The sequence below is a fragment of the Peromyscus eremicus genome, chromosome 4 (genome assembly GCF_949786415.1).
Source record: "Peromyscus eremicus chromosome 4, PerEre_H2_v1, whole genome shotgun sequence".
Lineage (NCBI taxonomy): Eukaryota > Metazoa > Chordata > Mammalia > Rodentia > Cricetidae > Peromyscus > Peromyscus eremicus.
Window position 1 is genome coordinate 30,301,410 of NC_081419.1, and position 23,488 is coordinate 30,324,897.

A 23,488-nucleotide genomic window follows, 5' to 3' on the forward strand; every position below is an offset into this window, starting at 1 on the left:
ATTATAGGCTTTCCCCCCTTTCTATCTGGGGTTTTCTAAAGCTTGGGCAAATGGGGCCTTTGTCAGGACAACATTCATTTGAAGGAATGAGCCAACTGCTCACTGTCTGCTGCCAGTCTGGGGGCACAACAGACAACCGTGCTTTTTGCTCTGTGGGTTTGAAATATGACTTTCTTCCAGACAGCCTCCCTCACAAACTGTGCCCTCTGCTACAATTCCTCCCTCCATTATCTCTCCTGGTGAAGACAGTATCCACCTGCTTTCTCTTTGAAATCACTCTATCACATCAAACCAAGACACTTTTTATTGACTTCGAGTTTTTATCAATGATGGCCAAAGGAAAAAACAAAACCACACACTCTCTTCTCTAAACAGCGCACAAAGTATTACACTGAGCAATTTACCACTTGTTAATGACAATCACAAGGATGAACGAAAGCATCAGACAGAATATAAAACAACACTCTTCTATTTGATCTATGCAATCTCGGCAGTGCTGGTCTACGCATCTGGCAAGGCCGCAGAAGCCTCGCTTTCACACCATCTCGCTCGGCAGCGACCTTCAGGAAGTCAAGATTTCAAAGCCTCGTGAAGTTTCCCTCTCAAATCCCACGGGTCCCGATACAATTTCCATTTTAATGATGAGCTAGGAGGAAATTAGATCACATCCCCTAGAAAACTAAACACTAAGGTCACAGTGCGAGTTCCCCGACGAGGACGGTATACTAATATATACTTTTTTTGAAAATGAGATTAAAATATCGAAAAATTAAATCAAAGTAGAGATCCATGAATAGGTTGTAACAAGAACACAAAAACAAAACCGAAAATAGGCAAGCACCACTCAGAGCATGGATGTTCTTCTTGGAGGGACTGGCGTTCCTCGTACTCTAGCTCTATAGCCCATTTATAGCTCCCTTTGTTTTTGGCATATTTTTCAAGTCACACTTCCAAACTCTTCCATGGATTCACTTCTCACCATTCGGTCTACATGCCCAACCTAAGGACAGGATTCCAAGAACTGGGTATCCGTTCAAGGGCCTCCCAGGCCTGTGTCCATGTGACTTTGGCTGCGCACTTCCATTTGACTCCATCATTTCCTTCCGCTCTTGTTTTTTATTCTCTCTTTTTATTTTTTTACACTAGATTCCCGCATCCTCGTTGAAGACAGAGAAGCTTCACATCACCGTGCAGCTCTTCGCTTTGTCCTTTCGCAAGTCCGTAGCGACGGCTGAGAGTTCTGGTCTGCTAGGCATGTGTGAGATCCGCTTTGTGGCCCTCTGTGATTTGTTCCGCTTAACGTTTTTATTTGTCTTATTTACACACGCCAAGGTGGCGACGTGAAAAATGTCTCTGACGCTGTTTTCTGACTGTAAAGCTGAGCACTCGATGTAAGTGGCTGCTCCGATCTGCTTGGCCATATTTGCCCCCTGTGAAGGAAAAGAAAGAATTTCCATCAGCAGTGAGACTTTGGAGAGATGTCTGGAAGGTGTTAAAATGCCACAAAACAGTCTAGCATTGGAAAATATCTAATATACAAAATGGATTTCCCAAGTGTTGTAAAAAGATTTTTTTTTTTTAATGAACTACTTGGTTTGTTACCTCCTAAGGCCCTCAGTCAGTTCCATTACTCAGTAGACACTTCTCTAGCTTCTTGAGCATCCAACTCCCAATAGGATGACTCAAAGAAACAAGAGAGAATCGAAGGTGGCATTTGACCCTTACTGCCACGTGTAGTCAAGAAGTGAGTAACTTGCTGTGTAGGTCACATTCAGGGCCACTGAGAAGCACAGCCTCTTGTTATAGAGTCAGTCCCCTGAAACCATGAACACTGCATCTTTCACATAGATCTAACAAAGGTGCGTTGGCCTTCTGAGTCCATTCCAGCCCTTAATGAGGCTCTCATTCCTCTCTTATTGACTGGAAATGACTCTCAACCCCAGTCAACAGTCTGTACAAAATATAGGGTGGATAAATGTAATTTAACATCAATTTTGAGTAAAATCAGTTTCTATGATTGTATTGAGTTTGCTAATGAGAAATGCAAGGTGTAGATGAGTATAGTATTTTTCTTTAAGTTTTTATTATACTGGGGGTGGAACCCCAAGCCCTGCTCATGCTGGGCAAGCGCTCTACTGCTGAGCTATGTCCCCAGCCTGAAAATTGAATACTTTAAATGATGCATACCACATATAGCTGTAGCTATTTTAACATGAGCCCATTTTAGAATCTGGTGGTGAGTTTTAGGAGAAAATACTTCTAAACAGATTTTCTTTTCTTTGGGGGAATACATGCACCATGCTGAACCTCCAAAAGATGGTATCATGGAGTGGTCTATTTTATTAACAACTTGATTAAGGATTCTATTGGGCAACTGAGGACATTAAGCTCTCTTAAAGAGACCCACTGGGTTTGACCACAGTCTTTCTTAAACATGCTGACCTTTAGAACCACCGGTGAGCAGAAGCATCCAAGGGTATCAGCTGTTCAGGTGCCCTAATTCCTGGTGATTTTACTACAGAAGGACAGACATTTCATATTTCAGTTGACCCCTGCCTCACCTCTTGAAAAGCTGCTCCATTTTATTTATTACAAACAATATTCCATTCCTTTCACTTTTTTTTTTTTTTGAAAAGTGACTTTTCCACATTGACAACACATACCTGATCATATGACACAGGGGTCTGCCTGTGATTTGAGAGCTCCACTAATGTACTGACATCTGTCCGTAGATCAGACTTACAACCAACCAAAAGCATCTTGGTATTGGGACAGAACTCCTGGATTTCACCTTTCCACTAGGAAGGAGAGAGAGAGAAAAAAAAAAAAAAAAAAGGAAATTTAACTAAGTATTGACATGCATACACTGAAAACAATTTCCTCACTGGCAGACATTAAAATGTGACTTTAAGTGAAGAAGCAAGCTTATATTTAATTAGTAAGTGGACAGTAACTTTAGAGTGCCCATGTATATTGTTTTATATTCTGTGTGACTCATGGGTTCCTCCCATAGTGAATGTATTGGCTATCAACAGAAGGGAGCTTCAACAATGTCTTAATTATGGAGGGATTTATAAGACAAAAGTACCTTAATAATGACATATCCAAGTGGATGACTTCACCTTGGACATGCTGAGTTTCTTATTTCTAGGTGAAAGGCTGGGCACAAGCCCGCCCCAGCAAAAGTATGCATTCAGAGACTTCATCATGAAAGACTCGGCCATGCTACCATGTGCTGGAGGCTCTGTCTAAGAATCTGGCCTACAATTTTAAAGCAGAATGTCCTGCTTCAAGGAGCTTCTTCCACTCAAGTGGCTGAATGGACAGACCACAGCTTAAGCAGAGAACTACCTCCCTCTTGAGCTTCCAGAACAGCAGCGAGTTTTGTAGCCTAAGGACTCTGAGTTGATTTTTTTTTAACTGTTAAGCACTGCTATCTAGTCTACAATTTAACTATTCTTGTCCTAACCAGAATTATGAGAACTTCCAGAAGTCCCTGGCACAGATTCCACTGTTCCCTTTAAAGCAAGTAAATGGCTTTTCATAGTTTTGCTTCTTCTAGCTTGAATTCTCCATCATCAGGATGGGAGCCAAGTCCTCCAAGAAGATCATTGCTCCCAGAGATGAGGGGATAAGGGGGCTGAGACTCCTCCACTCCCATCCACAGATGTCTTTTGTGCTCTGTGAAGTACTGTAATGGTGATGTAGCTTTGTCTTTGCAAGGAGTCCACAGAGCAGAAGGGCAATAAAGTTTTCCAAGTGTAATACTAGATAAGTGGGACATTCTGGAAGAGTGATTTAAGAGACCACTAGAGGAGGCCTCCAGTTCTCAAGGTGTAGCTGAGTTAATAACATCTAGCACAAAGCACCCCAGCACATGGATGCAGTAACACACAGAGTGCCTGATTCATCCATTGAGATTTTCCTTTCTTCTTCCCTCCCACAATTATTTAGGAGCCTCTAGCACATGCTCCTAAAGAATTGAAAAACAGGATAAGGAATCTTTTCTACCTTAAGTCACTCTAGGCTCTCTGATATTAATGGACTTCAAGAACCTATTTGAAGACAGGAGGCAGATGAAGTTACCATGAGCCTTAAGCCTCACACAAATGTAAAACACACATATTAATATCTACAGGTCCAATGTCACTATTTGTTTGGTCTTAAGAGACATAAGCAAAATAGGACAGGAGAAAAGCTTTCTGTCATAAATTATGTATAACCCAATACTACATCAAGTACAAACTCCAGTAAATAAGTGTCCCTTTTATCTCCAGACACAGCCAGGCATGTTGTTATGTTGTTATCAGCTGTGATGTTTCTGGCACACACACACACACACCCCTCCGTACTTTTTTACAGGTCTTGAAGACAGGAAAGGTGCATTCCTAACAGAATTTAACAAAAGCCAATCCTGTGTTTCATGCATTACTCAGAATGGAAAGGAGTTAAAAAGGACTAAAAAGGACCCTTTGATCTATCAAGAGTGCAGTCTCACTGAACTGCTTGCGATGTTTAGTGAAGACTGAAGGAGGGCTATACCTCAAACCCTAAATTTATAATGACTAACCCAAGCTACTAGGTACCATATAGAAATATAAACTAATAAAAACACAACGCAAACACCACTGAAAGTGAAAACCAAAAGAACACAATCCAAAACATCTACACAGTGCTTCTTCCTTTCTGCTCCTTCTGTCCTCACTCTGACCAGGCCACAGGGACCCACTGGGTGACATTCTTTGCTCTTAGCCACATCTGCAGTACACAGAAAAAAAGGGCTTGTGCACCTAGAGTCTCCCTCTCAAACGTCACAGCAGCCCCACAAGGGTGAGCGATCAATATCCTGGCCCCTCTACTAGCACTTCTGACTATCAAGAACTACAAAGAACAAAGCCTAGGTTGTTGCAGGCCCCCACTGAACTCCTTTGAACTTATCTACAAGTTCCCATAACTACAACAAGTCCTCTGCTGCCGAAGGCCAAGCATTGCCCCCTAACACATACATAGTGGCTTCTTAGGTCTCAAGACCCAACATGCAACAGGTACCACTCCTCTTAGCCCTGGTTCCTTTCTGTTCACAACTTCTGCTAGTTCCGTCTCCATCTAGAGAATCTGACCCACCTTTGCTTCCAGAAACCAGGGCTGTGTGATAACATACATGTTCAGCATACCTGATGGTTTACTAGTATTTAGTATACACCTGATTATAATTCACATTGTTACCTATCTAGTGACAAGTCCTATTACACATATTCCTCTTATATTAATTTCATCTGTGTTTCTATAAATTATTGAAATACAACTTCCTTGTCAAAATAACTCTTTTTTTCCCCCGGGACAGGGTTTCTCTGTGTAGTTTTGGTGCCCGTCCTGGATCTCTGTAGACCAGGCTAGCCTAGAACTCACAGAGATCCGCCTGGCTCTGCCTCCCAAGTGCTGGGATTAAAGGCATGCGCCACCACCACCTGGCTCAAAATATCTCTTAGTTGTATTTAGGTCAATATCTGAATTGAGATCAAGAGTAAACATGTAAGAAGCAGTCTGTCCAACAAAGAAAGGGAAGGCTCAGGTAGGTCCTTACTGTAGGTCCACCTCCCAAAAAACGAACATGGGAGCTCATGAAAAGTATTTTGTTCTGAGCTTTGTGAAGCAAAGCTTCAAGCAGATGAGCTACTCAAACTCCTGGCATTGATGTGCAGGAACCTTGTTTTGGTATGTAAGTATCCTTTCCAGTGTTTTCATTAGAAGACATAAGGCGGAAGTTCAGACTCTGTGGCCCCCAGCCAACCACCTTTCTGTAGTCCTAGATCACCAAAAGTGCTGCACAGCACCCCCAGTCCTTAGCACTTACCTTTTTTAAGACACTGTCCAGGGTCTCTGGTCTACTGATGTCGAAGCAAATGAGCACAGCATCAGAATCCGGGTAAGAGAGGGGACGGACGTTGTCATAGTACGGAGAACCTAGGAAAGAAAACACAGAGATCTCAGGTAAGACCCTCCATCTTCTATAAGGCATTTATGGTATAATGTAACACCTCCACTCGCCCACTCCTGACCCCCAGCACACACTCCCTCTTGTAAAGAAATGCAAACACACACCTTCTCGTAAAGAAATGCAAACATATACACAAAAGACAGGTTTATTCACTTGTACTAGATCAGAGAGCTCCTTTCTATGCATGGGACCTCAGTTCCTGGAAAGGCCAGGAACTTAAGGTGCAAATTGATAAGAGTTCAAGGATTAGAGTCAGAGGGATCCCAGGTGAAGTAGGGAGGGTGTGGGACCAAATGATCTCGAGTACAAACCCATTCCCACCACTAACTGGGGAGAAGCCCCTGTCTTAGGACTGGGTGCCTCTGGTTCTTCAGTCATAAGGTAAAAATGGTGACAACCTATATCTGTGGGATCTGAGCAAACCCAGAGGGCAGCTGGAATTTAGGGAGAGATGTGTACATATTAACTAGATGTATTGTGGCTGTGCTATCTCTGTGGTCAAAGGCTGATTGGCAGTGGCCATTGAAAATGGAGCTGCTTCCTGGGAAAAAGATCCAAACTCCAGATTAGTCCAATAGTTGAATGGGGATGAGTGGGGGAGGGAGGAAGAAGGCAAGATTAATGATGCACAGAGAGCCATGGCAGAGCACATGGGTGTCACTCTGTCTCCAGTTACAAGTCTGGCTAAGCCATTGACCTTTGAGCTTGCTTACACTTACCCCCCAAGCCCCGTGTAAGTCTGCTTCCTGCTACAACCAAGAATGTCATAAATGCCATGTTGGATCGTGTTACCTTTTCTACACAGTTCCACCTGCAATGTGACGGCGGGACAGAATCCAAGGGCCCTGGCCCGAGTTAAACCCAAGGTTGTCTAAAGACGCAAATCAGCAGCCTATCAATTCAATCACAGAACTCTCTGGTCATCTAGGACTTCGTTTGTTTGTTTTGTGTTTGGATACCTTTTTGAATTCCAAAGGTTGGGAATTCACACAAGGCCAACAATTACGAATTATGAAATAGTTTGACTACAAAACTGAGGATAATTTGCCCATTGCTACTTTTAAGAAACGATTTTCCTCACATAGTCATTTCACAGACAACGTGGAAATCACTTATTGGGCAAATGCAAATATGTTAAAGCTTTTTTGACTTTTAATTTAGTTTTGACATAATTTTGCATTTCTGGCAGAAAAACATAGCACATATTCCCTAAGTCAAAACTTCGGTAGTCAAAGTCAAAAAGAAGAAAAAAAAAAAAAAAGCTTCCAAAAAAATCTTTGTAGCCAGGACTGGTGGGAAAGGGTTCAAGCCGGGGGATAGCAAGTTTGAGGCCTACCCAAGCTGTGGAGGGAATGCAGCTTGTGGAACAAGCTAGTTCCACTCTGCATATGAGTACACTGGTATCTCCATATTAGTTCTCCATTGAGCAACTTAGGGATACCATGTTTCAAAGAAAAAGTACAAAACTACCAAGGCACGACCTTCAGTAGTCTGTTGTCTCGTCCTGGATGTTACTGTAGTTGGTGCCTATGTTCTGGGCCCTGGGTGCTCACTGCAATCCCTGGCAGCACTGCGCCTGCCTCACTAGCTGCTTTAGAGATGGAGAAAGTGAGTCTGCAGAGCAAGGGACATGAGAACTCTCTAGGAACCAGGAAAGAAAGTGCCAACAGAGAAGGCAATCTCAGAAGTTCTCAGGCAAGGCCACAGCTTCGCACTGGCCACTGAAGGCAGAAGTGCCATAACAAAGCCTGCCGATGGAAGGGACTTCCCCACAGCCTTAGTTGAAAAAGTTATGTCATTTCAAATATTGAGATATACAAAAAAATAGGAGGGCATTTCCAAAAATGACCCTCCCCCTTTCAGCCACTTGAAGAAATCAGAGGTATGAGAATAATTCGCTTAAGAGTTCAGCTTAGGTTTTTCTTGAATGGCACCAGAAAGGGGCGGCTTTACCCTATATGAATATATTTGCTATTTTACAGCAGTTCTGCAGTTCCGACTCTCTCCACTGGAACCTTCCTTGTTTGTGTGTCCAAAGCCTAACTCTGACACAGCTCTGGCTGTAAGCATTAGAATATCTCTTTCCTTGTAGCCAGCCACAAAATCCCAGACTGGACAGAGAAGAAATTCAAATGAGGACAGAGGAGTCTCTCTTCTGCTCTTCAAAGCTAGCTTAGATGACCTGACGTGACCTACGCAGTCAGAGCCAGTCTGTGTCAGCCGAACAGGTGTCAGAAAGCTCACGTCTTACGCTTTCCAGTCTCTTGCCCTCCACAGCCTGAGGAGCATCTGCAGGTACCAGGCTCCTGCAGCACAGGATGCTGCCTGTACTGCTGTGGCAGAGCGGGCTGTTCCACAGGACAACGGAGCCCATCTTTTCCAAAGGTGGCTGAAGAAAGTCAAAGGGCCAAAACTAATTTAATTAAACTTGCGACTGCTGGGAAAATCCAGAGACCGGGTTGCAACATTCCAGTCACCATGTGGCTGCAGAGAACACCCTGCCCTTTGTGGGCTGGTTCCCCTCCCCCACCCATTTTAAGGCCACAAAGGGATCTGGCTTTGTGTTCAGCCCTCTGTCACAGGCTGCTGGAGATTGCTTGCTTACGAGAAGAAAAAAAAAAAAAAAAAGAAAGAAAAGAAAAAAGAAAAAAGAAAGAAAGCAAGGGGGCTTTTGTGCTTAGTGGCTATATGCAAATAAGTGAGAAATTCACCCTCTTGATTGACTTTAAAAAGAAACAGTTCTCTTGGAGTTAAACAGGATTCTCACGGAGGCCTCTTTCTGCTTTTGTTTTCGTCTGGTTCAACAGTTTGGATGAAAATACATATGTAGGGTAACGCTTCCTGAGAAAGCAGCCACTGAGCTTGGAGGTGAAGCGGTAACTCTGAAGCGCTTTAATAAGATCTAATTAGGAGCTGCACTTTGATCTGAGCCTTGCCCCACCCCCTGCAGTAAACAATGCAGCTTTTTGATCAACAAGTGCCCAAGGGCGCTAGTAAAACCGATTCCCAAATTCATTAGTCCTAACTGTAATGTGACCACCAACTAGAAGAGTAACTTGCCCTAGAAGATGAGACAATTTATTCATTTTGTTTTTTGATAGGTTAAGGTCAATTTTTTTTTTTTTTTTTCTGGAGAAACAAAACAAAACAACCCCCGTCCCCAAACTATTGCTTCCATTTTTTTTTTCAAAGTAAGAAAGTGAATGACAGAATTACAGACTGGCCTAACAGGAAAGGTCTAACAGTTCATTAGGTAAGAAGGACCCTTTCTTCAGTGTTCTCCCCTACAGGGCCCCAAGACTGCACAAAGGGAGAGGCAAGCAAAGGGCTGATCACCACAGGCATGTGTGGGATAACTCAGAGGGAAGAATCCTAGGAATGCCCTGTCCACGGAGGAGTCCGGAAGACAGGAGAGACTCCAAAAGGAGTGGGGAGTAAGCCCTCCAAGGGAGAACAATGCCAGCCCAGGACTCCTGTAGCATGCTGCATCCCATGACAGCCTGGGAAAGCAGGTTTCCAGAAGTGTTCACTTCTATAGATTCTAGTTAAGCTCATCAGGCACTCTCTGAACATGTTTTACAGCGTGCTAAAGCTCAGTAAGTCCTAATGTGCATGCAGGCTGTACTTCAGGACCTAAGAATGGACTATAGTTAAAACCCAATAAACGTAGGTTAACTTCCACAGCATGTGGAATAGGCTTCATGCAGATGGACGTTTTCAGGGCAGCATGTCCTTAAAGACAGCACTGCTCTTCAGGTCCTTTTAAAGTAACCTACCAGACTTTCCACAGGTAAGTTGCAGGGAGCTGTATTAGGGTAAAGGTATATAATGGACTACATATGCAAAACAAGTGTCTCATCCCATCCACTCCCCACCCCCCAGCTGAAAAGCTTGATTCAGTCATAGATTAGAATAAGCATGCTTTGGGGGCTCTTCGTTGCTCAAGTTTGGCAAACATCAGCAAAGTTCTACAAGACTTTCGAAATTGCAGGTCTACACATCCCTGTCTTCAAGATCATTAATTTGGGCTGAGAGGAATTTTTCCAGCCCAAGAATAGTCACAAAGTGCCTCACCTAGAAACTAATTCTTCAAACACATACCTGCCTGCTGAAGTCACCCCATTGCAGAGATACAACACACCATATATGTACATAATTAAAGGTATATGGAAGAACAGTCATGCCCAAAAGGGAGGCCTTCGGATCTTTTGCAAAACCAGTTCAAATACTGAAACTTTAGAAGAGCCTGCAAACTGAAAACCCTTCTCACTGGGTAGTTTAAAAGTGTAACGCCTTACACTTGAAGTAAGTTGGAAGCTTCCTATAAGAAATTACTACCAAGAACAGAAAGTTTGGAATAGTGGATGTTTTGGGCAGAAAAAAAAAAAAAAAAAAAACCCTACAGAAAGCTTTGGTTTTTTCAGTGTTCACCAAGGGGACACCAGTAGCGGACCCCATGAGGGGCCATCACCAGAGGGGAAGCTGTAGGAGAGCAGCAGGCTCAGGAATGGGAGTCAAGTCTAGACAGGACCCCCAGCTCTGCTTCAGCGTAACCCTCTGCTGAACTCTCCCCACAACTGTCTGTATCACAGACATCAACAACCCCCCCCCCAAAATGCCACCACCCCCTGGCCCAGCAATGACATTCTGTTTGTAACTTCTACGGGATCAGACTCTGGAAGATTTTGAAGAGATCTTATGAAAGCATGGGGGCAGTTCCGTGTTTTCTATTTCCGGGGGCTGTGCAGATACACAATTGGTTGTGAGTTCAGAGGGGGTAGAATTAACACGGCTGCTTGACGGCTCTAAATAACGTTTTGGTAGTAATTCTCAGTCTTAAAATAAAGTAATTATTAAAGTGCTACCGGCGGCGGACCCACAGTGAATCATAGAACTTCATGGGACAAGATTTATGTAGGTAAGTTTTAAAAGTCCACACTGTCATTCAGTCCAGACTAAAGCAATTATGTTTCCACTGCTATGGAAGAGTCCATCATCTTAGCATGGAGTCCCTCAAGTGCGGTCACCTTTCCACATACTATAACATCAGCCTTGGGTTTCAAAACCAATGTGCTCAACACCCACCCAAACTTTCGAAGCAGCTTGCATTCTACGTTGGAAAAGTATGAATTTTTGTGAAAAAAAGGACTCTGTGAATGTTGCCAATGTGTTATAAACTAGAAGACATTTCAAGGACATTAAAAAAAAAAAGAAAAGAAAAGACAGAGGCCCAGCTGATTCATTTGGCACAGCCCACCATGCATCAGGAGCTGAGTGGAGACACTGGTTGTCCATGGCGTCCTATCTTCGTGCAAAAGAACTGTATTCATGAGGAAACACCTGGTTATTTCAGGAGCATTAGAATGACTGATTTGGACACCTTCCTCAAATGTGTGACTTAGGAAAAACCAAATTGGAGAAAAAGCTAGCACAGGGGAAAGGTCTAGGGACAGATGAGAATTTGCCTCCAGTCAAGCTGTTTGTCTAGTCCTAGTCCACGTTTCAGTGTAGGAAGCCTCAGTTTGGCAGCTGGCCATGATTTCGACACCCTAGGTCCCAATGATCACGACTTGGTGAAACATCTGGTTCTGTGGAGTTTGCTCTGCTGCTCACATCAAAACCATTTTCTGATTAGTTTGTAAATTCTTAGCCTATCCTGAATTCTTAGCCTACCTCTAAGAAGCTCAGGTCGGAGATCTCAATTTTGAGAATCTGGTTTTTCCCCGAGGACAATTAAATGTAAACATATTTTAGAGAGCAAGGGACTTGAAGGACTTTGGGAGGTCTGAGTCAACTTCTAGTGGAGATTTGGAATTATGGGAGCTTTCGTGGACAGGAAGACCTGAGTTGGGGGCTTGGATTTGGCACAGGCATTCAACGCCTCTTGAGTCCACCATTCCCATCAAGCTGCCTCTTCCTATAACTGTTTCCACATCCATGTCTGACTATGAAATGTTCCTAAAAGATGCCCTGGGAAGGCTCCCTCACCTTGTTCAAGTCCACAGGCATTTCCTCCTAGCTGCACACCGTACTTGTTCTGGGCTCCTCACTTGGTTTCTTACTCTACCCTGGAGGAAGCGTGGGTATTTTAAATTTTCACCTATAGTCACCTATTTTCACCTATTTGTCTTACCACCTTAACTAGAATGCAAGCAGCTTGAGGACAGAAGCCACTCCCACCCAGCTCAATACAGCCCCTCCCAGTGTGGGAGCACGGTGTTCTCAGATTGCATGCCTTAACAGTTTACAATCCTGTCTTGCCCACATGTGTTCATTTATATTTTAAATCCCAAAAAGGAATAAGCAATCTCCTTTTAAACTGCTGTCCTTGGTTAACACATAGATGAATCTCCAACTGTTGAAGCATTTCCATTCTTGCCAAGGAATATTTCATTAGGGAACTTGCCATCAAGACTGGCCTTCAAATTTCCTGTAAAGGCTGAAACATACCTTTGTAATTAGATTTATGTTTATTCTGAAGACTGTCCTCAAAGTAAAGTACCTAAGATTTTTCTTCTGTATCTATTGCTTCAAATACAAAATGTAGAGAATATGATTTTTTTAAATAATACTAGAAACAAATACAGGAAGTGCTAACTTTAGCATTCAGAACCGGAAAGATGTTCATTGCATATTAAGATTCAAAGTGTTTTCACGGGGCAATAACACAATTATTAACTGGGAATCAGCAATTGAATTGAATATTTTAGAGTAATAATATGCCTTAAATAAAATGTGCATCAACTTGCCCTGGTTAAAAGCTGGCGTGAATGACTATTACTCCCTAAATCACATATGCTGAAATTACTCTGCAATCTAGTCTCCTAGGAAAAGATATGGTGATCTGTAAATGACTAACTTTCTATTATTAGTAGGCTTTTGGCTTCAAGTTACAAATTGCTTCTATGTTTGGCAAGTGTAGCAGATTTTTGAAGCACAAACTATTAGAACTACACAGGTTTCACTTATCACTTTAAAATACCAAAACTCACTCTCTCTCTCTCTCTCTCTCTCTCTCTCTCTCTCTCTCTCTCTCTCTCATTTTATAATGAAAAGAAAATATTTCTCAGTAAAAAGGAAGAAAGGAACCCAAGACTACCTTTAGGAATCCCTCATTTTAGAAGATTTTCATGACACTTATAGTAAGGTTTTGTTAACTTTGGAGTATTTAAAGTAGCCATAAGAGTCAATTGGCACTGTGCCGCTGTGGCTGCTGTAACTGGGGAGGCCTTAAGACAGGGAAACGCTTCCCTACCTAAAGCAGTGGTTCCCAACCTGTGGTTCATGACTCCCTTGGGGGGCGGGGAGTCAAAGGAATCTTTCACAGGGACCTAAGACTCCTGCATATCAGATATTTACATTATGATTCATAACAGTAGCAAATTACAGTTATGAAGTAGCAACAAAAATAATTTTATGGCTGGGGATCACCACAACATAAGGAACTGTATTAAAGGATTGCAGCATTGGGAAGGTTGAGAATCACTGATCTAGAAACTGTGTAGAGCTCTACAAACTACTGGGAAAGTCTCATAGCGAAACACATTGGCAACCAATTGGAAGGGGTCACTGGGGTTCAAGAATTAAGAAGTGCATCATAAGATGGCATTAAGCGAGCCTTGCATCCTAGGTCTAACAGAAGACCTGCTTATAGTAGATACACACACAAAAAAGGAAGAGAAATAGAGAAGAAGGAAGTAGTAACTGCCTGGGCCCCCAAAAGAGAAATGAATGGTTTCCTTTCCTCATATTATACTTCTAAGTAGTATTCTCCCCACATTCAAATTGGCAGTTTTGCTTATGCATGATCATATGACTGCTTCAGGGGGAAGCAGACCACTTAGAAGATGTGGTTCACACATAGAAACCCATACAAGAATTGCCTCTGTTTCCTAAATGTTTGATCCTCTGCTGGAAGGTTGAACACAATAGCCATACCACCAAAGGGCTCAGTTTATACTCTCTCTCCACCCATTTTTCCCAAGAGAAATCTCTCTCACATAGGCTTGGAAGAGAATGAAAAATTACATTCAGGGCTCTATAAACTTGGCTTGGCTCTTCTCTCCAGAGATAAGCTGATAACAGTTGGGGAAAATGAAATATATGAAGAGGCATAAAGTATATTCTCACACCTCAACAAAACAATGTCTTTGTGAGGGAGAAAACATTAAATGACCGTGTTAAAAAAAAATCTTTAGGAGCTTGTCCAGGAACAGCAAATGAATAGCAAAGATGGTAAAATTACTGGGAAGTATGAACTTCCTGCTGGAAGCATGCTAACCTTGAGTGGCAAGCTTGGTAGAAACAACCTATTCCTAGAATTTAAGCAATGTTCTGTAACTTTGTTAAATTAACGAATGTCTTACTTCACAAACAACGTAATAAATCTCCAAATAATTCCCCAGGTCTCCTTTTCCATTTGTATAGATCTAAATTTTAAGTAAGGTTTCATAGCTGGATCATTTTGCAGGACAATACTGCTGCAATCAGCTTTCAAACCTTTGTATTTTACAGAAATACCACAGGGTTTTCTTTCACTAAATAAAAATACAAGTCATTATTTCACTAGTGATTTCATTTCAGGTGATTAACTTTAATTTCATGAAAAGCAATATTTATGAAGTTGCCATTCTTAAGGCACAGGTAATTCAGTGATAATTAATGCCAGGAGCTCCATCTCCTTGGCAACTATGTATAGTATTAATTTCCTCATTCTTTAGGTTTTATTGGGTGACTATTGTATGCAAGGCATTCTGCTATATGTACAGAAACTGTGAACTATGTAGTTGTAAGGCTTGAAAACATCTGAAGTGATATTTGCATGGGCTTCCCACTGTAAGCTGTTCATACACATTCGTTTTATTTGCTAGCCCTTAAAAGGCTTGTGCCTTTTCTCTCTTAAAAGTGGGGAGGTGGCAAGTTTGGCCCTTGGGCACCTAATCTAAAATCTCCATTGGTGGTCTTGTGACTCTTGGAGCTTGAGACAGGGATGTATAACCCAGCATTCCTAGGAGCCCACCCATCCCCCTCCTTATCCAAATAGTCTCATTCCTAAATCCGCCAGGAAGCCTGGCTCAGCTCAGAATCTGGCTTGGTTTGCAAGCTGTGAGAACCTCAGCACGGGATGCCAGATCCACCGAGACTAGGAGCTGAAGCCAGCCAACGTCCTGGGAAACAAAAAGATCTGCCTGTCCAGACACTAGAGCCAAGATGTGATAGCTGGGAGAGATCTTGCACATTATCCAGCTCAGCGGCTGCCCTCTTTTTAAAGACGATGAAAATGAGACCCAGGGAGGTCGAGATTTGCACACAGAAATCCCTGGTAACCAGGAGCTAAGATCTAAACACAGCTTTGTATCAAAGACTGTATCTGACCCACTGCTCCACTCCACGACTAAATAATTCTTATCGAGCAGAAGTCCAAACAGAGCTGGTGGGAGAGAGGGAGTGCTGGTGCTAATTACTGGTACCACACCAGCTGTCCTGCCCACTAGGCATAACAATTACCATGACATGCCTGAGAACGGGAGCCTAATAAAATACTAGGCTATGTAATAATTCTGATAGAAACTAGTAATAAGCCACTAGAATTCCACCAGCACTTTCTCTATAGTATCAAGTCTATGTATGTGATCTCAACAACAACAACGAAAACCAAAATGCCCTTGGCGCAGCTCAAGGAAGAGCCTGACTCTCCAGGGGGAAACTAGATCCATCCTTCTCACTGCAGCAGTCTGAGCATCTGGCACCGACCGTGAGAGGCGCCGGTGCGAGACTTGCCTCTAGTCTTTGTGCTGGGAGCTGCCTCTGGAGACCTTGCGGCTCTGGCCCCTTCCTCCCGCTGTCTAATCCCCCAGGTCCCTCAGAGGTTCCAGCCCAGGGTGTGGGAAGCTCGCTGAAGCTCCATGAGGCCACTCCCAGCTGAGCGCGGCTCCACCTCGGGCCACCCCGCCTGACAGCAACCCTGCGTGTTGGCGCTTGTGCGCTCCTCCTTGCCAGTTTCGCCCGAATCTGTCTGGCTGCACAGTTCCCCACGCGCACCGGCCTTTCCCCTCCCTTCCCGGTAGCTTCGGCTCCTCCGGAGAAGGTATGCTCTTTACAACCAGCACGCGTTCTCCCCGGGCGCCTCTGGCCCAGCTTGCTAGGGCTTGGGTACCAGGGGGTGCTCAGTGCTGTCCTACTGTCTCTGCCCCGAACTCAGCCCGGGGCACCGGCCTTTCCACCCGCGGAGATCTGTTCTCCCCACTACCGTGCCACGTAGGTGGGTGGGCTCATGGGAAGGCAATAACCCGGCCTTGAACCCTAGACCTTTGGGCAGAACCCACCACGGCGCCAATAATTCAAGTAGACAGGAAGGTCAAAGGCGAACGGGGCTGCCTGCGGCCCTGCAGGCTGGCGAGGCCGAAGCCGTGGGGGTAGGGAGTGGCATGTTCGGAGCGCTGGCACGGAGTGATCCCCGGGCGGGCGCAGAAGCGGCTCTGCGCCGGTGGCACGGAGGCTGCGGGGGCGGAGGCCCCGCGGTGGCGGCTGCCCGCGCCACCAGCGCATTCCTGGCAGTAGGCGTCACGGGCGCCGGCTGCGGCCGTTCACCCTTCTCCCCCACCAGCGCGGAAACCCGCACGCAAGGGGGTGGCTTCGGGGAATCTTCTCCCAGCTCAGCCTGCGCCCCTGCCCCGCGACCAGATGGCTGGTGACACCCACGAGGGACTTCCTCTGCGAGCGGGAGGGCTCCACTCTGCTCTGCATGCTCCAGCACCCGGCCACCCTGGCGGCCTGCTCCGGTACGGCCCCAAGGACGGACAACACAAGGCCACGCGGCCACAGGAGGCTACTCCAGCAGCGTCACCCCCGGACACATAGCGTTCCCCGGTCCCTACGACCACAGTCACCCCCATCGCCACCCCTACCCAGAAAGGATAACGTTTTCCTGCTGCTCGAGCCCTGGAAGTCCCTCTAGGGGCCACGTTAGCGGACAGGGCAGCAGATCCTGAGCCCCGCGGCGCACCGGCCCAGAGAACCACGCGGTGTGCCGAGTCTTACCTGAAGTGTCCCACAGGCTCAACTCTATTCTTTGTGTGTCGATTTCAAAACTGGCAGTGTAATTCTCGAACACCGTAGGGACGTAATTCTGGACAAACGAAAGGGACAGAAGAGGAAGGAAAGGTGGCAAAGAGGTTATTAAAAGCACGACATGCATCGAACACTTTATGGAAAACACCCCAAGTCCCCAATTAAAAAAAAAAAACCGCACAACCCCTACACACTAAACACGCAGCCCTTTCCCGAGAGCCCACCCAGGTTTCCCCACCCGGCTCCCCACACTGAAACCAGCAAGTTTTGGGGGCCGAGAGCCCAGGGTGCTGGCACGTCCCAGCCCAGGGGCTTCCCGGACACTTTCCCTTCCGAGCAGTGTGGCGGGGGAGACCGGCTCCGCATGAGGAGGAGGACTTTGAAGAGGAAAATCACAGCGAGCGGACACTCTCTTCCAGACTAGGGACCCCACCGGCCGCTCCCCTCAAAGCCTTGCGGGTCACACTCACTTCGGGGAAGCAGTCCTTTGCGAAGACGTGAAGCAGCGCTGTTTTCCCACACTGGCTGTCGCCCACTACTACTATCTTGCATTTCACGTTCTGATTAGGATCCATGATAGATTTACTGGATAATTTCTGGCTGGCTCTTCTCTCCTTCATTGATGTTGCCTTATTTTCTCTTGGAACAGGAATTTTCTCTTTAGAAGAAAATATATATATATATACTTCTCTATATAAAAAGCAGATAAAAAAATAAATCGCAAGGCCGGTGGGAACCCCTTCAGCGCAGCGCAGTGGAGGAGAGGCAGCGACTCTTAACTCCCCTCCAACAAGTTTTCTGCCTGACTCCGCGCCTCTCCTCCCAAGTCCAATTCCAATCGGTCTGCTTTGTTTCACGCTCTCTGCGCGGCTTTATACGCCCAGCCTTCCAATCCCCTCTGCTTTCTCAATGAGAGAAGGAAACTGATCCGCCTCCTCCCCTTTTATGGAGCCTGGGAGCCAGCGCGGCCGCCTAGTTGGCGGAAAGTGTAGGCAGTGCGCCCTCTAGGGTAGCGTGCAGGATGGCTCGCAGACCCAGTTTCTGGCGTAACCAGGAGGCGCCAGGCAGGATTTGCTGGTGGGCAAACAGCTCAGGACCAGGGTGAGGAGGAAGCGGATAGCTGTGTGCATGGACTCACACTGGAATTCCTTGCAAATTGCTTTCCAAGGGGGCGCGTCTCCAGAAGCCCTGTGATCATCTGTGAAAATAAAAACATATTTCCCACTCAATGTAAAGCCTAATCATGAAACAGAAGTCAATCTTGAATGGGAAAAGACTAAGTGGTTATACCCAAACATACAAAACAATATTTAAAAAAAAAAAAAAGATTGTGTTAGGCACATCACAGAGATGGCAGGACATTTCCTAAACCGGCTTACCTCAAACACCACGATTAGTTTTTCTGGATCTTTATAGAGGACTTGGTTATTCAAACTTGTCAGTTTCAGCCATTCCAGAGGCAGAGGCAGAAGGCTTTGGGGAGTGGATAAAGCCAAGGGGGTGGGGTGGAAGATGACAAAAACTAAGAGACTCAGCCCCACCTGCCACTCTCGCTGTGAGAACACTAGAACAGGGGTCTAAGTGCTCCTCAGTTCTTCGGCTGTAACCTCCAGCCTCCTAGAATCAAGGCGCTCTGCACTGGACTCAGAAAACACACATGCCCATAGTTGAAAACTCAGGGACCCCTCCTATCCATAACCCAACCATTCCAAGTCTCCCTCGCAGCAAATCTTAGAAAGAGCAAAAATGAGAGCGCGTTCATTCTCTCGTTTTCCGAAGACAGCGTCTTCATGGCCTGGAACCCCAACGGCAAGGAGACTTCGGTTATGAGATTTGTGGTGGAGGCGTCTGGGAAGATAGTTCGGTCTGTAAAGTGCGTGTTCTGCAAGCGTGACTTGGGTATTGTCCCCCGGCACCGGTTTAAGGAACTATGTGCATGGAGGCACTCCTGTAACCCCAAAGCAGAGGAGGCAGACTTAGAGAACCCCTGGAGTTTGCTGGCAAAACAATCCAAGCAAATTGGGGAACCCAAGATCCAATGTGAGACCATGACTCCAAAATAATGTAAAGAGCAATTGAGGAAGATACCTAGTGTCAACCTCTGGATTCTACACATATAAACACACACACACACACACACACACACACACACACACACACACACCTCACACATAACTCTATGAAAACTTTCAGGCTTGTAATAAAAGTTGAGGATTAAAACAAAAAGTGTGGTGACTGAGTAAGTAGTGAATTACTAGGATTATGAATTCAGGGGCCCCAGAATGCTGTCTTATTTCTTTCAGAGCTGAGTATTTTGGATTTTTCCCCTAAAGGACAGTTCTGACTCTATTGTCATGGATAGGTCTGTTTCATACAGGCTGACCATGGACAGGGGAAGGCTTACCAAAGTTTGTATGGCTGCATTTGCCAAAATTTGCTTGGGAGAGCTTTATTCCCTTCTTAACATAGCTCATAAAGGAGCACTTTGCTGTTACAGAGGTGAAACTATTATGTGAACTTAATGTAGTTGAACCTATATTAAACCTTAATAGAGGTGAACATAGAGCCAGGCAGTGGTGGCGCAAACCTTTAATCCCAGTACTAGGGAGGCAGAGGCAGGCGAATCTCTGTGAGTTCGAGGCCAGCCTGGTCTACAGAGCAAGTTCCAGGACAGGCTCCAAAGCTACACAGAGAAACCCTGTCTCAAAAAACAACAACAACAAAATATAGTAAATAATAAAAACAATATAGTTGAATGTAGCATTTCCCTAACCTAACTAAATGCAGGAAATATCCATCAAATTATTTGTTTGGTGGAGAAGCAATGGGCATTATAGTGGGAGCATGCAATCAGAAATTAGGTCCTCAGCTTCATGTCTTCTGGCTAAGTGACATTGGAGCAATTATTTCACCTCTGTAAGCTTCAACTTCATTCTCTTTAAAATAGGATTCATGATGGCATTTGTAAGGAAATGCAAATGAAGTTTGGAGAAGAGTCTATGGCACAATGGCAGCCCTGCCCTTACTTGGTGTTTCTCTATAGTATCCACTCGCTCCCACGTCCCTCCCAGAACCAAGACACTTGTCTTGGCGAATCCTGGATTCATTAGTCAACTTACTGATAGGAAGTGGGCACATCCTTTCTTGTCTCCTGTTTTTAACCATGACACTTTCCCTCTGCAGAGATACGACTTGACCTTCTATGTTCGTGAATTGATATGGTTTATATAGTTAAAGTCCTTTTAACTCGAATTAATTACTGGTTATTTTGAATTGACTTAATGAATTGGACATCAGATAATTTATCATTTAAGCTGTATCTGAGACCAAAATGAGACACCATCAATGATATAGCAGGCCTTCAGGTATAAAGAACTTTACTCCACCAAATAGTAGTATAGTCACTTCCCCAGGGAATAATCTAGAATCATAGTGCATAGCTATTTTTGGAAATCAGGTGACCTGAATCTCCAGAAATCTGCCAGCTGCTGAGTGAAATTTAACGGATGGAGTAGAAAATCAATTCCCTGAAGTCACCAGATTTGAATATTTCTAGGAAATGAATTATTTCTTTTTGTCTTTTGAACGTATTTTTAACACCCAAACACTTAGTTTAGCAATTATTTATTAAGTGCTTCCTATGTGCCAGGCACTGTTCTAGGAGTTTCGAATAGGGCAGTACATATGCTAGTTTCTTTCTGCCCCCACAGAACATACGCTTCAGGCAGTCCTCCATAAAACACAAGGCAGAGAGCACACAAGGCAGAGCGGATGTGTTAAACTCTGTGAAGAAAACCAGAGTCGAGTGGGGATTTCTCAGTGTGTCTGTATGGAGATGGATTCCTTGATGAGGAGGAGTCAGCTGTGACTAGGTCTTACAGAAGGCTGCTCCAAGCAGGAACACAGCAGAGAGGTCAGAAGGAGGGCAGGTTTGGCAGGTTTGAGGAACAGAAGGAAGGCCAGATTGAGACCCACTGAAGGAAAACCTTCAGGAGTAGGAGATCCCAGGAAGAGTCTGGGCTGAGTAACTGGTCTTAGCATCTGGGTATTTGGGGAAGGGCCGTATGAAACCAGTGGCAGGAGTACTTGAAGCAGGGTCACAGCGTGAATACACAAACAAACAAGCAAATGGATGACTGTGGCTCTGGGTCTGCACCTGTCACTAGCTAGGTATCCTGGATGAAACCTCCGCTTCACTGTGCACACTGGATACAAACACACCTTAAGCCCTAGGAAACACGAAGATGCTAGAATGCAGTGAAATCTTTCCCCTAAGATGCAGAATCATCTGGAAGCTATGAAGCCCCATCTAGAGGGTCACCTCTGACCTACTTGGCCTGCCTTGTATCGTTCTCCTCATTAATGTTTCTTTGTCTATTGATAACTCTTTCCTACCTTGCTAGACCATGAAGATCAAGAGAAAATAAACAGCAGAAATTTCTACATGATTTTGTTCATTGCACGTATTCAGTTGCTCCAAATGGTTTGAGCCAAAACTTTATTTCTTCCTCTTGTGGTTAACTCTGTAACCTTTAATAGTGGGAAGTGGGGGTCTTCCTTCCACAGTGAATGCATTCCTTTTAACAACAACAACAACAACAACAACAACAACAACAACAACAACAGATGAGTTTATGCCAGGAGAGAGGACTGGGAGTCCATACCTAAGAAAAGTACAGATAAACAATGGTTCTGTGTTCTTTCTATCAGGAACTTTCATTTTAGTTCTGACCAACCCAACATGCACACTGTTCAACCTTGGACAATCTCTGAGCTCTTTTCCTCACTTACATAAAAGGAGTCATCACTGTGTGACTCCTTTACATTGCACAATAAGGTTGTTTAGAAAAGCACTGTAGGACATTCCTCTTTAGAAACACACTACAGACCACCCTGGTTCCATATTCCAAGTTCAGTGTGTTCACAGATACCTCACCCAAATATGCCCACAGTGTGATAAATCATAATCCAAATTGTCTATACGGATTGCCTGTCCATCTTCGGACGTCAGTAGGCATGTTGAAAAACTAAATGCACAGTGAGGAGAAAGCACAGGTCACCTGCAGGCATAACCCAGGAGCGAAGAGAAACTGGACATCAAAATAAGAAAAGGAACAAACAGCCTGCCCTTGAAAACATTATGTCAGAAAATACGGACATGACTCATAGGCACGCTCTCTGAGAATTTAACAAGATGATGGATAGTAAATAGCTTTCAAGCCATGGAGAATTAGGGCAACAGCATAAACACCAACTTTCCTGTACTGAGAAGTGTTGATCTCACTGCTGTCTCTTGGGGAGTAATCATCAGAAGACACTCACTGGACTAGCCTTACATATTAACTACATAGGAACATTTTGGTTTGGGCTTTTTTTTTCCTGGAAAAAGAATTGGAGAAAGAAAGTTCATGGCATTTATTAAGCCTGCTATTTGGGAAGAATTTGTTCTCATCAATAGCAATCTTTTTATTCATTTTTTTTCTTCTTGGCTAACCCAAGTGACTTGCCCAAGGGCACTGGTCAGTTTTTCTAGGCTGTGTGGAAGGAATATTCCAGTCTGGTTGAAGTAACCAGTCTTGTTTGTCCTCATCGATACTAATACAATTTACTGCTCCCTTGTGGATTTGGGCCTCTCTGTGACCAGCAGAAAACTCTGCCCTATGAAGGCTGAATGATAAGCCATTGGCCAACTGATCCTCCTTTGCTTGCCATCTATAGAGACTGACTTCCTGTACATTTGGGTCTGTGGATTTTCGGGCACATATAATCCTTTCTGACTGCCTCTCCCTAATTTTAGAGTTTCCCATTGCTGATGGTATTTTCTATAATTCGGTATTTCCCAGAAAAAGAAAATGAACAGATTATTACAAAATCATCAATTGGGTGCCAAATATTCAATTATACTTTGTGCCAGTTGGTAAATTGAATACGAAACTTATATTTGAAAATGACCTTTAGGAGAAAACATTTTTAGTGAGTTCCTTTTAGATTGCTTTCTTTGAACAGAGCATGCAGTAAGTTCTAGAAAAGTACCTGTCAGGAGTAAGCAAAGGTCTTACTGTGAACAAATCAGATCACTTCTCAGCGTTGACTGGGCTTCACTGCCAATGTCAGGAGATACACTGAGCGAGTATTCATGGCTACGTGAGTGGTCAAGTGGCATGTGATATTTTAACTCAAGACTTAAAGATGCAAGGAGAGATATACTATTAAGTTTCTGGGAAAAAAAATCCCCTTTGGGAATCCTTGTCCCTTATGACAAACCACTTAACTAGTCGGTATGTAAAAACTTAATTGAAGTTTGTGCTTGCTTAATGCAAAAGAAATAACTGTTAGATTAAAACCTGTTAGGTAAATGAAAACATCCCACACCTATTATTTGACCATTTCTGGCCCCAGAGTGAGGAAACAAAAGACAGT

General features: G+C 44.3%; 1 protein-coding gene across 1 annotated transcript; it reads right to left on the bottom strand.

Moving 5' to 3' along the window:
• Window positions 1-286: 286 nt before the first annotated feature.
• On the bottom strand, window positions 287-17,925 carry Rnd3 (Rho family GTPase 3). Its single transcript, XM_059259138.1, has 5 exons — window positions 17,539-17,925; window positions 17,039-17,126; window positions 5,855-5,964; window positions 2,664-2,798; window positions 287-1,430 (listed from the first exon to the last, which is right to left on the bottom strand). Exons 1-5 carry the CDS (start codon window positions 17,686-17,688, stop codon window positions 1,179-1,181), a joined length of 735 nt encoding a protein of 244 aa, XP_059115121.1. The 5' UTR covers window positions 17,689-17,925; the 3' UTR covers window positions 287-1,178.
• Window positions 17,926-23,488: the final 5,563 nt, after the last annotated feature.

Bases quoted from the DNA above. Each gene is read 5' to 3' on its own strand.
- Rnd3 (XM_059259138.1), bottom strand. From the start codon at position 17,688: ATGAAGGAGAGAAGAGCCAGCCAGAAATTATCCAGTAAATCTATCATG. The intron at 5,965-17,038 runs GTAAGACTCGGC...TTTCTTTCCTAG, and splicing joins GAGCCTGTGGGACACTTCAG to GTTCTCCGTACTATGACAAC. The intron at 2,799-5,854 runs GTAAGTGCTAAG...TCTCCTTCCTAG, and splicing joins TGGACAGTGTCTTAAAAAAG to TGGAAAGGTGAAATCCAGGA.